This window comes from Ranitomeya variabilis, chromosome 2, assembly GCF_051348905.1.
Source record: "Ranitomeya variabilis isolate aRanVar5 chromosome 2, aRanVar5.hap1, whole genome shotgun sequence".
NCBI lineage: Eukaryota > Metazoa > Chordata > Amphibia > Anura > Dendrobatidae > Ranitomeya > Ranitomeya variabilis.
The window spans coordinates 235,940,150-235,955,329 of record NC_135233.1 but is presented as its reverse complement, the minus strand read 5'-3'; the positions used below and the strand labels follow the sequence as shown (position 1 = coordinate 235,955,329).

General features: G+C 44.9%; 1 protein-coding gene across 3 annotated transcripts in view; it reads left to right on the top strand.

Moving 5' to 3' along the window:
• Positions 1-14,582, top strand: part of LOC143805159 (metabotropic glutamate receptor 6-like) — a 122,858-nt gene extending 108,276 nt beyond the window's left edge. For all 3 annotated transcript variants that reach the window (XM_077284105.1, XM_077284106.1, XM_077284107.1), the window contains 3 exons: positions 1,028-1,963; positions 2,220-2,473; positions 13,790-14,582. In XM_077284105.1, the coding sequence (XP_077140220.1) occupies positions 1,028-1,963; positions 2,220-2,471 (1,188 nt within the window). In that variant the 3' untranslated portion in view covers positions 2,472-2,473; positions 13,790-14,582. The remainder of the gene's footprint in view (positions 1-1,027; positions 1,964-2,219; positions 2,474-13,789) is intronic.
• The last annotated feature ends 598 nt before the right edge of the window (positions 14,583-15,180 follow it).

Genomic DNA, 15,180 nt, shown 5'->3' with positions numbered 1-15,180 from the left:
CAGATGTATTACCCTGTATTAACGGTTTGTACTCATTTTCAGATTGCACAGCTCCCCTACCTCATGGCTTCCATCTCACCGGTGCTCAATGTGCTCTTAATTGACTGACAGTTCAGATCAGCGGGATTGTCAAACTGCTGGCCTGACCTGTGTGCTCTCTGATGCTGCAAGCACCAGCAGCCTTACCTCTGCAGGGGCACTGTGCTGTCCAGATCAGTACTAGGACCAGCTTCAGAGCAGCGCTAACAAGCTCTATAGGATAGAGTTTGTAAGCGCTGCACATATTTAGCCATCATTACTAGACGGTAATGTGGCTGGTAACCTAGACAATGAGCTAAAAACAAAAATAAAAATCCCACTGTTCTTGAGAACAGAGATAATTTTTAATTAGTAAACTGTAAAGATTCCTGTTTTTACTAGCACTTTACAATTTTTACTCATTAAAGAACACAGGACAACCACTTTAAGAACACTACGTAATATGTGTATAAATAATAATTCCTGTAAATGCTATATGTATAATAAATGGGTAATGTGGTAGCTCAATGGTCAGACTGTTGCTCTGGGTTCTGATTGGTTCAGACACCGGCCCAAGGTTGACGCTATATAAACTTTGGGATAGAAAACCAAAAAAAAGGGCTTAATTGAAGCGTTTCTGAATGGACTCTGGACAAACACAAAAAAAACAATTGCCCCCCCAAAAAAATTAAGGGGATGTGGGCAACAAGGAAAAACACTTACACTCTGTGAGTAACACTGCCACACACGTTAATCCACTTTTGGGTCAGCCTGCCGCTACCATAAGCCGGTTCTCCTCGCTCGGGACCCCGTGTGGTCAATAATAATCTGTAACAACAATCAGGAGCGCCAACCGGCAAAGCAAGAATGGACTGTGAATCAGCAAACCACACAAGACGGCACTTACTCCATGGGATGACATGGCTCCCAATATCCCAGCTCTCTTCCCGTTTCCACAGTCCATCCTTGCTCTGTTCTATTAAACTTGATTTTGTATTTTATTTTGCAGATTGAAGAGATGCAGTGGTATGGTGGGCAGTCAGACATCCCATCATCTGTGTGTAGCCTTCCCTGCCAACCAGGAGAGCGCAAAAAGATGGTGAAGGGAGTGTCGTGTTGCTGGCATTGTGAGCTATGTGATGGCTACCAGTACCAGCTGGATGACTTCAACTGTCAATTTTGCCCCTTTGACATGAGGCCAAATGTTAACCGAACTGCCTGCCGGCCAACGCCGATTGTCAAGCTGGAGTGGCATTCTGCTTGGGCAATTCTGCCGCTTTTCTTGTCTATTTTGGGCATACTCAGTACCCTCTTCGTGGTGGGGACCCTGATACGTTTTAATGACACTCCTATCGTCAGGGCATCTGGACGGGAATTGAGTTATGTTTTGCTCACGGGTATCTTCTTGATGTATGCAATTACCTTCCTGATGATGGCAGAGCCTGGCATAGCCGTTTGTGCCCTTCGGCGGCTCTTCCTGGGCCTAGGCATGTGTATTTCCTACGCTGCTCTTCTGACCAAGACCAACAGGATCTACCGCATCTTCGAACAAGGGAAACGTTCAGTGACTCCTCCGCGTTTCATCAGTCCTGGATCTCAGGTGTTCCTCACTTTCAGTCTCATTTCCGTGCAGCTGGTGGGAACAGCCGTGTGGTTGGCAGTTTTGCCCCCGCACAGTGTAATTGACTATGAAGAGCAGAGGACACCCAACCCTGAGCTTGCCAGGGGGGTACTGAAATGTGACATGTCTGACCTGTCCCTCGTTAGCTGTCTAATGTACTCCATCCTGCTGATGGTGACCTGTACTGTATATGCGGTGAAGGCCCGTGGGGTGCCTGAGAACTTCAATGAGGCCAAGCCTATTGGATTTACTATGTACACCACTTGTATTGTATGGCTGGCATTTGTCCCCATCTTCTTTGGCACTGCGCAGTCTGCTGAGAAGGTGAATTGCACTATACCATATCCATTTGTTACTGGACATTTCATTTCATGCCACATGTGTTACCTCCGTGGTCGGTGAAGAGCCCATTGTTCAGCATCCACATCCATCTGCCACATTTTTGGGTGGCCATCATACCTTGCATACACACGATTCATCCCTGTCTTGTTGACATCCCCTGATTGGAATCATCTCTCCATAGTCACCATCCAACTTTCAGTAACGGAGACGACTTTCTTATTTTAACCCATTCACTTAGATCTATATCCAGACCACCACGCTGACGGTATCGATGAGTTTGAGTGCATCCGTCTCGCTGGGAATGCTTTACGTGCCCAAGGTTTATGTCATCCTCTTCCACCCAGAGCAGAATGTGCAGAAACGCAAGCGAAGCTTAAAAGCTGTAGCAACAGCAGCGACTGTGTCCAACCGCATGTCTCAGAAAAACAGTGAGCGCCAGAACGGAGAGAGCAAGCCTCCAGAAAAACTCATCCCTGAGAGCAAGGGCTAAAGGTGGGTACGCCGGTGTCTCTATACATGGCTTCTCATTGTGTGCCCCTGCATTTAAGAAGCCTCAAAGGGGTCATCCACCTTTGGGTGCATTATTTGGCGCAATAAATAATTTTTGTAATTGGGTTTTTATCAACCATTACCGTTTCGCTTTTCGATGAGGTTTGTCATCACAAATCAGCTAAATGCTCAAAAAAAAACAGATAGGCTTTAGAAACTCTCCGGTCAGACTGTTAGAAGGAGCTCACTATAGGACCCTCAGTTGACTCATTCCGCAGCTAGCAATACACAGCACAACACAGAAGCTATGGATGGCAAACGGTGCAAAATTTATAATGAAAACCAAATTGCAAAAAGTATTTTAGCCAAAAACACATAAATTTAAAGGGAAGCTATAGTCAGACAATGACACATTGATTAAATTAGGTTTTTGTGTTTTAATGTATGTTTTTTGGTACCATAACGGTCCGACCATGACCTTGTGTTATGTATTGAAGTGACTAATGAGCATGTGCAAAGATCATTGTGAATGGGGGGCAGGGAGAGCTGTGACATCGCCTGTAGTGATTGGTGGATCCTATGTTGTCAGCTGTTTTACCTGTCATTGTAATCCTCACTCTGATGATAAGGAAACTGTTGTAAACTCTTCCTGAAAGGACAGGACCATGGGTTGTGTGATATTGCAGCTCCGCTCCATTCATTTCAGTGGAACCGATATGCAATACCAGACACATCCCATGGTCAGGGGTGGCGCCAGCACAGGTGGCTCCGGTGGTTAGCGCCGGCAGATAAATTGCCTGCAAATTGCTACTTTATAGCACTCATTTGCTGGACAATCACATCTTGCAATAATTGTTAGGGTTTCATATAAGCGTGTGTTCATACAAAACCCTTTACAGGCATGTCGGGCAGAACATCCTGTGTGTACAGATGGATGTGCTGCCGACTAGCGGTGAATTCAGGCCATCAAAACCCATCCGATCAGCGATAATGGAGCAAATTGTGATGGATTGTTGGCTCTCTGAACACGTGTACAGCGGCCAGTGATGGAGGATAGTTGTACGAGCGATCACAGCCCTGTGCGCCGGGCTCTTTACTGGTGGCAATGGTAGGATAAGAGGAGCGATGCCGGACAGTGATTGGACTAAGCGGTGACTCGAGGACCTGTCTCGTCCATTTTTGCAAAGCCTCTTGTACATGTACACTTGTGGGTTTATGCCATAAAAAATACATGGATATCTGCAGGAAAACCAAACAAGCAGCCTTTCTAAAGCTGCACTTAGCCTTAGGGCAGCAATGTCCTAGGAGGGGTCTTACTTTACTGTGCACCGAGACAGATCTCGTAGACCCTGGCAGTCTGCGTCTTATATCTCGCAGTACAAGAAAAGGTTCATTTATGGAGTTGTGATAGGAACAAGCTGCTCGTCTTCATTGTGCACTTTCTTGTCTCTTCCACAAGACACTTTACTCACATGTTCTCTTGTCTCATCTTTGTTAAAAAAAAAAAAAAAAGCCTTTCCCACAAAGACACTGAGTCGTCCTCATCGGCCACAATGGTAGGAGTACACTTCAGCTGTATTTCTTATGTGACTCCCATTAAGGCTATGTGCACACGTAGGAAAAGAGGTGCAGAATTTTCTGCACAAAATCCGCATCGCCTGGCAGAATCCGCAGCCGCGGATTTGCCGCGGTTTTTATGCGGATTTTGTGCTGTTTTTCTGCGGATTTTGTGCTGTTTTTCTGCGGATTTTGTGCTGTTTTTCTGCGGATTTTGTGCTGTTTTTCTGCGGATTTTGTGCGGTTTTTCTGCGGATTTTGTGCGGTTTTTCTGCAGAATTGATGCTGATTTTCTGCGGATTTTCTGCGGTTTTTGCCACTGCGGATTTTTATCATGGAGGGGTGCAGAAACGCTGCAGATCCGCACAAAAGAAGTGACATGCACTTCTTTGAAATCCGCAGCAATTCTGCACTGATTTTTCTGCATCAGGTGCACAGCTTTTTTTTATCCCATTGAATAACATTGTACTGTACATCACAGTGCGGATCTGCAGCGTTTCTGTGTGGAAAATCCGCTGCGGATCCGCAGCAAATCCGCATCGTGTGCACATAGCCTAAGAGAGTCCGCACCCGTTCAGCTCTCCTAAATGTCAATTTGTCCAACATAGGCAGCACAAAAGGACTTAAAGATGTAAATTTGACATTTACAAGCCACATAAGACAAAGTGAAGTCCAATTTTGGAGCTTTAAGGCCCTGATACACAATAATCAGATGAACGAGCGTCCATAACAGGGGATGTGCTGCCGACAATGTCCAGACTGCAGGATAGTATCAATGATCGCTCGCCCTAGTACTATTGGCATGGGACTGTATAAAGTGTCTTTGGTATATTGATTGGCTCTCGTTCGTGTAAATCAGCCCTGAGTTTTGGCTTTATTACTTTCTCGGGAGCAGATTAAAATACCGAATTACTCACCGGTAATGCTCTTTTATAGAGCCCACGACAGCACCCACTGAGAGAGGGGATCCGCCCCTGGGAACAGGAAACCTACAGAGAGATAAAAGGGGCGGCCCCCCCTCGCTCCTCAGTTGTTTTACAGAGAATAGGAGGAACCGCCGCCAGGTTTTTTAGTTTAACAGGTTCAGGCATATATACATATTTACAACTTCATATCATTATATTGTATTATATACAACTCCCTATTAAGACACCACGTGTACTACATAAAGAAAAGGGAGGGAATCGAATGGGTGCTGTCGTGGGCTCTATAAAAGAGCATTACCGGTGAGTAATTCGGTATTTTCTATTCACCACGACAGCACCCACTGAGAGATTTACAGAGATTATAGATTAGGTGGGTTAACTGAGCCGAGAACCGAAACCCCAAAGGTTAGATCAGAAGCAGCAGAAAGGTCTAACCTATAATGTTTATAGAAGGTATTAGGCGAAGACCAAGTTGCAGCCTTACATATAAGGTGTATTGGCACGTTCGCTCTCTCTGCCCAGGAGGTCGATAAGGCTCTAGTGGAGTGTGCTCCGATATGCAGAGGAGGATCTCTTCCTTTAGATCTGTACGCCAAGACTATAGCATCCCGGATCCAGCGCGACAGTGTGCTCTTTGTGACTCTGGATCCCTTGTTTTCCCCTGGAAAGACACAAAGAGAGCCCTACTCTCCCTCCAGTCCCTAGTTCTATCTATATAAGTTAGAACAGCTCTTTTAACATCTAGGGTATGAAGCCTAGCTTCTTCTGGAGTTGAGTGGCTCTCATAAAAGGTAGGTAACAAGATTTCCTGAGACCTATGAAAATTAGTGGCCACTTTAGGGAGATAACATGGATCTGTCTTTAACACTATTCTGTCAGAAGTCACTGATAGGAATGGAGGATCTACCGATAAGGCATGGAGATCACTCACCCTTCTGGCCGATACTAATGCCACTAACAATATCGTCTTTAATGAGATATGCTTCAATGAGGCTGTCTGAAGAGGCTCAAAAGGGCTTTGTGTCAATGCATCCAGGACTAACGTCAGATCCCACTGAGGAATCTGCGGTATTTTAATAGGTTTTGATCTTTCGCATGCAGAAATAAACCTAGATACCCATCTATTGCCCGCAATGTCAGAATTAAAGAGAGCTCCTAGAGCCGAAATTTGGACTTTTAACGTGCTAACCGAGAGCCCCAAGTCCAGACCCCTCTGTAAAAATTCCAGTATTGGAAATATAGGAACCTCCGAAGAGATTTGTGCGGTATGAAATTCAAGAAACTTCTTCCAAACTCTAACATAGATTTTGGTGGTGGAAGGCTTTCTGCTTTTCATGAGGGTATTTATTAGTCCTCTAGAAAAACCTCTAAGCTCTAGTAACTGCCTCTCAAATTCCAGGCAGTCAAGTTAATTCCTTTTACTTGAGGGTGTAGGAACGGCCCCTGAGATAGAAGGTCCTTGGACTGAGGCAGAATCCAGGGGTCTGAAACTGACATCGCTCTGAGCCATGAAAACCATGGCCTCTTGGGCCAGAATGGGGCTATCAGCAGAACTCTTGCCCCTTCTTCCCTTATTTTTCTTATTACCACGGGCAGTAGATTCCATGGGGGAAACGCATAGGCCAGATCGAATGCCCACGTTATATGGAGGGCATCGAATATGTCCGGATGGTCCTCTCTGCATAGAGAGGCGAACGTCTTGACCTGACGATTTGCTCGTGTGGAGAACAAGTCTATCTGGGGTACACCCCATTTGGCTGTTATTAATTTGAAAACTTCCCTGTTGAGCATCCATTCCCCCTGGTGCAGAGTGTGGCGGCTGAGGAAGTCTGCACGAAAGTTGTCTATGCCTCTGATATGAACTGCCGACAAGGATAGTAGGTGACCTTCGGCTAGCTCCATGATGTCTGAAGCAATCCCCATAAGATTTTCCGACCGTGTACCTCCTTGATGGTTGAGATAAGCCACTGCGGTAGTGTTGTCGGAGAAGACCCTTGCGTGAGAGCCTTTCAGCTGAGGGAGAAAGTGGAGCAGGGAATAAAATACAGCTTTCAACTCTTTTACGTTAGAGGAATTCTCAAGCTCAGCACCAGACCAGAGACCCTGGACTACCTGATCCTGAAAATGTGCCCCCCAGCCATCAGGACTAGCATCCGTGGTAACATTAGTGGACGAAGTAATTACCCACAAAACTCCCTTAGACAGATTGCCCCAATCTAACCACCATGCAAGGGAGTGTAACACCTCTGGCGATAAAACAACTGTTTTATCCAGGTCTCCTTCCCTTCGCAATATAAATTTCTGAAGCTGTCTAGTGTGGTATTGCGCCCATTGGACCGCAGGAATACAAGAGGTCAGGGAACCTAATAAAGACATGGCATTCCTCAATGACATACTGCGCTTACTAATGGCTGAACTCACTTTATTAATTATAGTGGTCTTCTTCTCATCAGGAAGCCTACATATTTGGTCAACTGAGTCCAATAGGAGCCCCAGAAATTTCTGACATGTCACTGGCTGGAGTTTGGATTTTTCCCGGTTTATAATCCAGCCCAGTTTTTGCCAAGAAAATAATACTTCCTCTAACCTCTCCTCACACTGTAGAGAATTTTTACCTACAATCAACAGGTCATCTAAATACGGGATTACCAGTGTGTCCCTTACTCGTAGGAAAGACATTACCTCTGACAATAATTTGGTAAAAACCCTCGGAGCCATGGATAAACCAAATGGCATTGCTCGGTACTGTAGATGACATACCTCCCCATCTACAACTACTGCCACCCGAAGAAATTGCTGGTGTAACTGGTGTATGGGGAGATGGTAATAAGCATCTTTGAGATCCAATACTACCATGTAACAATTTGGAAATAAATTTTTAATAGCTGAACGAATAGATTCCATCTTAAATGTCCTGTGTTTTATAAAGGAATTCAGCTTTCTCAAATTGATTATGGTTCTGAAAGAGCCGTCGGGCTTAGTAATCAGAAACAGGGGGGAGTAGAAGCCCTTCCCTATCTGGGATGATGGAACCTTTATTAATACTCGTTTGGATATTAGTGTCTTAATTTCCGTTTCAAGGGCCTCCTGCTGAGGTCTAGATTTTAATGATGTGAGAAGGAAGGAATCTGGAGGTGTTTGAATGAGGTCTAACACGAGGCCTGAAGACACTAAATTGATGGCCCATGGATTAACCGTTATCTCCTTCCATTGCTTCACAAAGTGTAGAAGTCTAGCTCCCACTGGCAAAACGGGGTCAATGGAATTTATCTGCTGGCTTAAAGGGGCGTTTATTGAACAAGTTCCCTTTTTGTTTAAATTCTTTATTAATGTTCCATCGATCTTTAAAGCCTCCCTTCTTGCCGAATGGTGGCTTCCTGAACGCCCTTCTGTAAGAAGGAATAAAGGGATTAGGGAACCCCTTTTTCCTCTCACCCGCCTTCTTGAGTATCTCGTCTAATACGGTTCCAAAGAGGTACTCACCCTGACAGGGTATGGCACACAACTTGGACCTGGACTGGGCATCTCCTTTCCAGTTCTTTAACCATAGGGCCCGACGAGCCGTATTGGTAAGACTAGCTGTTCTGGCTGCCAGACGGAGCGAGTCTATAGAGGCATCGGATAAAAATGCAGCCGCCCCTTTAATTAAAGGAATAGCGGCGCGCAGTTTTTCCCTGGATACCCCCGCCTTGATGTTCTGGTCTAGCTGGTCCAGCCACACCAGCATAGACCTGCTAGTGGATGTGGCTGCAATTGCGGGTTTAAAGGCAGTAGCACAGGCCTCCCATGATTTTTTAAGGAGCGTGTCAGATTTTCTGTCCATAGGATCCGATAAGGAACCTGCATCTTCCACTGGTAGGGAGGAACGGCGGGAGGTGGATGCCACAGCTGCATCCACTTTAGGTACTTTAGACCAAGTGGTCAAGTCCTCATCGTTAAAGGGATACCGTCTTTTACATGAGACAGGTACAAACCCTTTTTGTCCTTTGCTCCATTCCCGTTTAACAAGGTCCTTGATGGCCTGATTTACTGGAAATACCTGGCCTTTTCTTTGTGAAAGACCGGCGAACATAATGTCCTGAGGGGTTTGAGGTTCCTTAGACTCTGACACCCCCATAGTACCTCTCACTGATTTAATCAGATTATTTACATTGTCCGTAGGGAAACAGACATAGTCCTCATCATCCGAGGAATCTGATCTCTGAGAAATGTCTGAGTTAACTTCCCCACTTTCAGCTGATGTTTCTGCTGCAGGTGAAGGTGTTCTCCTGGTTCTTTTCTCAATACTCCTAGCTGGACTACCTCCCAAAGATTGAAGTTCTTCTCTTATAATGAGACGAATCTCGTTCATCCTAACCGAACTCTCCTGCTGCAAGGTATAATCTATATACAAAAAAACCCTGTTTGGGAAAGAAGAACAGACAAATCGCGGCGCCCTAAGTGCGTAAACACAATATTATAGTCTTTAAAGGGTGCACAATTTTATGCACTCACCTGATAAAAGACTGAAATGGCTCTAAATTATGTATCCTCAGAATTCCCTCTAAGATACTTTTCAATATACAGGGCTTGCAGCTTGCCTCGGGTGGATCCAAGTGAAAGAGCCAGAGTAAGGCTCACACAGGATGAGTAATTCAAGAAAAGCACATCCAGCCCATGAATGGCAGCGCTTCCCAGGACTCACATTCAAAGATGATATTTCATATTTTTTTATTTCATAACTTAAAATAGAAGAGATACAACGCGTTTCGGATACAGTATATATCCTTCTTCAGGTATCATAAAAACACAGTACAAATCCTACTAGTATAAAATTCAATTACACTTATATATAGTATCAAACCTTTTATCCCAGCCTCAGAAACTTGATTTGGGGTGTGGACCAAGTTCAGGAAAACACCCACTAATTGATACAGCCTTGTTAACATTGATGCAAGAAAGAGAGGAAGGAGAAAAAAAAAAAAAAAAAACTAAGAAAAAAAAAACCAAAGGGGGGAAAAAAAAAAAAAAAAAAAAAAGCAACCTTTACACTCTCTCTATAATATCATTCAATCCATTTGGAAATAATGTTCCCAAACGATATATCCAAAACGTTTCTTTCCTGTTTAAAAGAGAATTCCTGTTTGCAACCCCAGAGGGTATCTGCTCCACTGGAGTTACTTTTATGTTAAAAATTTTATTATGTTTAAGTAGCAGATGTCTTGAGAGACTATGTTTTAAAAAGCCGTTTTTTGCTCTATTTCTGTGGCCATTAATGCGGGAGCGCAGTGTCTGTACAGTGCGTCCCACATATTGCAAACCACAGCTGCATGTGATGACATATACAACATGATCACTACTACAGGTGAGTCTTTGTGGGATTTCAAAGACATCACCAGTATTATTGCATTTGATATTTTTAGCTCCATGATCTAGGATCCCACAGGTACAACATTTTTTGGAGTTACATTTGAAAAAGGTATAATCTATGCAGCTTTGACATAATCTCTTAATGTATGAGTCTGGCAAGGGCTCTTTACACATCGCACACTGCTTGTGTCTAGTCTTCTCCGTCCGCTTACCCTATAAAACAGAAGCCGGAGAAACTACTATTAGCCATCATAAACCCACTTACTCCTTCACCCAGGAATAAGGTTTAAATACCGTCTGCCGGGTACGATTAGCTTTTGGCGAAGAGCAGCCAGATTTTTTCACAGATTTCTCAGTGGAGTCACTCATTTTCGAGTGTCCACTGCTTTTCTTTTTCGCATCACCACTAGGCAGGATTATATCCTCCAGTGGGCGCTCGATATCCTCCTGGGACGACATGTTGCGCACTGAGTCGTGCTTTAAACTGCCTTATATAGCCCCTGCAACTCCTGCCTGAGAGAACAGACCTCCCCCTTTTTTTTTTTTTTTTTACCTGACCGTTCTGGGAGTCCAGCGCTCCCACGTGCGTTCTGCAGTCTGCCTCAGCTGTGAACGCCGCTGCAACCATAACCGGTAACACCACAGCGCCCAAAGGCCGGTGTTCAGGCTGATTCTGTGCTCCCGGAAGTCCAACAATCCACTTCCGGGACGCCACGGGACTGCGCATGCGCGCACCTGTTCTCATCTTTGCGGCTGAAGCCCCTGCATACCGAGGCTGCCGCTGCAGCGCTGACACGTTACACGTCCCATAGGGGTAAAGGTACCTTCACACGAAGCGACGCTGCAGCGATAGCGACAACGATGTCGATCGCTGCAGCGTCGCTGTTTGGTCGCTGGAGAGCTGTCACACAGACCGCTCTCCAGCGATCAACGATGCCGAGGTCCCCTGGTAACCAGGGTAAACATCGGGTAACTAAGCGCAGGGCCGCGCTTAGTAACCCGATGTTTACCCTGGTTACCAGCGTAAAATGTAAAAAAAACAAACAGCACATACTTACATTCACGTCCCCCTGCGTCCACTTCCTGACTGACTGAGCGCCGTACAGTGAGAGCAGAGCGGTGACGTCACCGCTGTGCTGCTTTCACTTTCACTTTGCGGTGCTGAGTCAGAGGAGGAAGCAGACTGCAGGGGACGCAATGTGAGTATGTGCTGTTTGTTTTTTTTACATTTTACGCTAGTAACCAGGGTAAACATCGGGTTACTAAGCGCGGCCCCGCGCTTAGTTACCCGATGTTTACCCTGGTTACCAGTGTAAAACATCGCTGGTATCGTTGCTTTTGGTGTCAAACACAACGATACACAGCGATCGGACGACCAAATAAAGTTCTGGACTTTATTCAGCGACCAGCGACATCACAGCAGGATCCTGATCGCTGCTGCGTGTCAAACTAAACGATATCGCTATCCAGGACGCTGCAACGTCACGGATCGCTAGCGATATCGTTATAATGTCGTTTCGTGTGAAGGTACCTTAAGTTAGACAAACGAAACTTCTTACCGGACATAGCCGCAGGGTTCGTTACGTGGAGGTGAGATCTAACAGTGTCCCAGCAGGGAGACTGTTACCCATAGTTATGCCAATGTATACCAGGATAGGGGGAAGCCAACAGGATATCCCCCTTCCTGAGCTTAACTCTGGAGCCCCTGCCGCTCAACAGAGACGAACAGGCGGCAGTCCAGGCAAGCTATCCTCTTCTTTCATAAGTCCACAGAGCTCTCTCTGAGGTGTTCCACTCGGGAACAGGAAACCAACTGAGGAGCGAGGGGGGGCCGCCCCTTTTATCTCTCTGTAGGTTTCCTGTTCCCAGGGGCGGATCCCCTCTCTCAGTGGGTGCTGTCGTGGTGAATAGAAAACATAAAATATTTGAGAGAAGAGGATGGTTCAATACTGTGGGTAAAACATAGACAATGGGGGGAAATTATCAAGCCAAATTATGGTACAATTTACTCCCCAAACACTGTGTCTTCCATAACCTGCACCATATTTATGATGTGTGTTAGATACTTTCTGCCTCTTGTCTGACAAATGGGCCTGGCCTAGATGAAAAAGGGGACTGGCTTAGCATGCAACACTATGCACCAACAATGGGGGGCACTTTTATGACTCAAACAGGCATATTCATCAATACTGGACTGTAGGAACGTAGACTGATCTGTCCTGAAAATGTGCCACAGGTATCAATGGTACATGCTGTGGGATAAATCTGCTGTATATTTAGACTGTCTTAACCATATTTAGTTGCTCTAAAATTTTTGCAGATTTTCCTGTGAGGTTTGTAAATGGGACAGTGGTATCTGTCGGAGGGAGGGGGATCCGTAAATAAGCAGGTATCCGGTAAATGGAAGGGATCTGTAAACTGACCGGGGGTCTGTAAGCAGTACAGTGGTATGTGTTGGTGGGTGGGGGATCTGTATATAAGCCGGTATCCCGTAAATGGAAGGTAAACAGGACAGGTATTTAGATAAGATATAGAGATTCACGCCTAGCCTAAGGCTTAGGTCCAACTTTGTCACGTGTGAGAAAAACCGACCTCTTATTTTGAGTTTTATCAGAGTGTGGTCCGACTGTCATCAGTTTCTCCATCTACAGTACTCTGACGGTCCATGAAAATCAGACCACACTCAGATGTCATCCAAGTGCAGTCCGATTTTCTCAAGGACCCACAGGCTTGTATTGCTGATTTTGATGCAACACTCGGATCAAAATCGGACATGTCTCCCAATATTTTCTGTGGACCACTAGGTCTGAGGAAAACATTGGACACATGAGCAGCCCCATAGAATATCATATGTGCTATGCGTGGAAAAACACAGACCGCACGAGAAAAACTGACATGTGACTGTGCCCCTGCTGCACGTACTGTTCCTTTAGACATCGAATGTTAGTGAAAAGGCCAGGTTGTCCAGCAGCACAGAGTATTTGAGCCAGCATGTCTATTTCTCCCCAGTAATAGGTAAGCACAAATGCATCCACTAGGTTACTATTCACACAGCATTAGAAATACCTTTTGCAAGTGACAAATGAAGTTTATCTAATTTTTTAACTCTATAGTCAGGCATTGCTTTGAATAAAACTCAGACTCAGACTTAAATATATATTTTTTTTATTAACAAACAAACCACACAAGCAGGTTTATGGCGCTGTTTAGGAACTCGGTAAGATTTCATTTCCATTCCGCTCGCTTTCCAGTTACCTAGCAACTGTTAGTTTCTTTCACTGCCAAAGCTGCACCAAGTTGCTCCCCGTCCTGCTTCCATGTAGATGAGGGAATAGAGGAAAGCATTGCCAGCCCCCCGTCCTCAGAAATAAATATTTCAGTGAGAATAAATGAGATAAGGATCCTACTCTGTGTGACCCCGTCCAGGGCGGCAGCACAGATCGTGCCCGTTTAATAACTAACGCCTGATATCTCTATGTGCCCACAGGTAGATGTGATGGGTCATACACCTCCTCAGATGCTGTTTTTGCAAATGAAACCGGTAAGACAGGATTCTTCATCGGAAGGGGCTACACTACAGGACCTAAACGTCGGCTCATCCAGGTACATAAAGCAGACGGGGATCCCACAGGAGCGCTCGTCAATGTGGCATGAACCTCTCCAGCGAGAGCACTGCGCAGTATTACTTAACGCCGCTCCTCTTGACAAAGCTGTGCACAGCAATTAAGCCCTTTCCTGATAAATCTATGCACGGCAGCACTTAATATTTTTCCCAACCAGCCTCCTTTTTCATACACTTCACCTGTCAACATCCTTTCTAGGGATGCGAAACCCCTTCCCTGCCAGAATCCTTCATTTATTCCTTTCCGATTAAACAAAATTCATTATTAAATGACTGATTTTTTTTTTTATACAATTTTCTTGGCAAGTATCATGCTGTAAAATAAATCAAAGAACCCTTTCCCTCAAAATCACCAGTTAATATAACCCGTCCGAGTCGTCTCTTTCTTTCACAGTAAAAAAAAATGTAATTCAGCCATGTCTTATTTATACGCTACCAGTGAGGACGGGACTGGCGTTAGCCCAAACCAAGACTCCTAAAACAAGGAGGCACTTCTCTAACAATGCTGCCGTATTTATCTAATCGCTAATTACAAAGCAATGTAATGTGCAAACTTAGGTTTTAGATCTGGTCCTAAACTGCTCGTCTGCACCGTGCGCAATCACTTATACAATGGTCTTTTCTGAATTTAGTAATAAAAGCAGATGTTTTAGCTTTGGAAGATGAACATCACTTTCTTCTCAATTCCCCAAATTGCTCTGCATTAATAATAGATCAGTGGACAATGCTTGCTCAGGATGTCTGGCCGTCCTGCAGCACTCTGGTGCATCATGCTGCCTCTTAAATCCAGCACACTGCTTTTGGGGCATGCTGGACATTGTAGTGTCTGAACAAATGGAGGCTGCAGATTAATGCTTCATAACCTTAGAACTGTATGACAGTGATAATGCCTGACCCTCCCTCTTCTGTAGATATGCCTCAAAGATTATTTTTATTTGCTACTACCGTCCCTTTAAGAGCCATCACAACCTCATAATCGTAGTCTCATTGATAAATTCTAATGTGGGATTCAGACAGATGAATTCCGCGTACAGCCATTAAATGGGCACAAAAAGCCATCAAAAAAGGTACATTTTGCACATTTGAATGACGTTTCCATCTCATTTGTGCGCCTCAGCGGTAAAATCAGGTGTGAACATTTGCCGGGGTAATGACTTATTAATGGTCATTCATATTAGCTAGGATTTAGATGAATGAGCTACGCCATGTAATATCCCTGAATGATTTAAATGCATAAAAAAGGGAAAATTATTTTT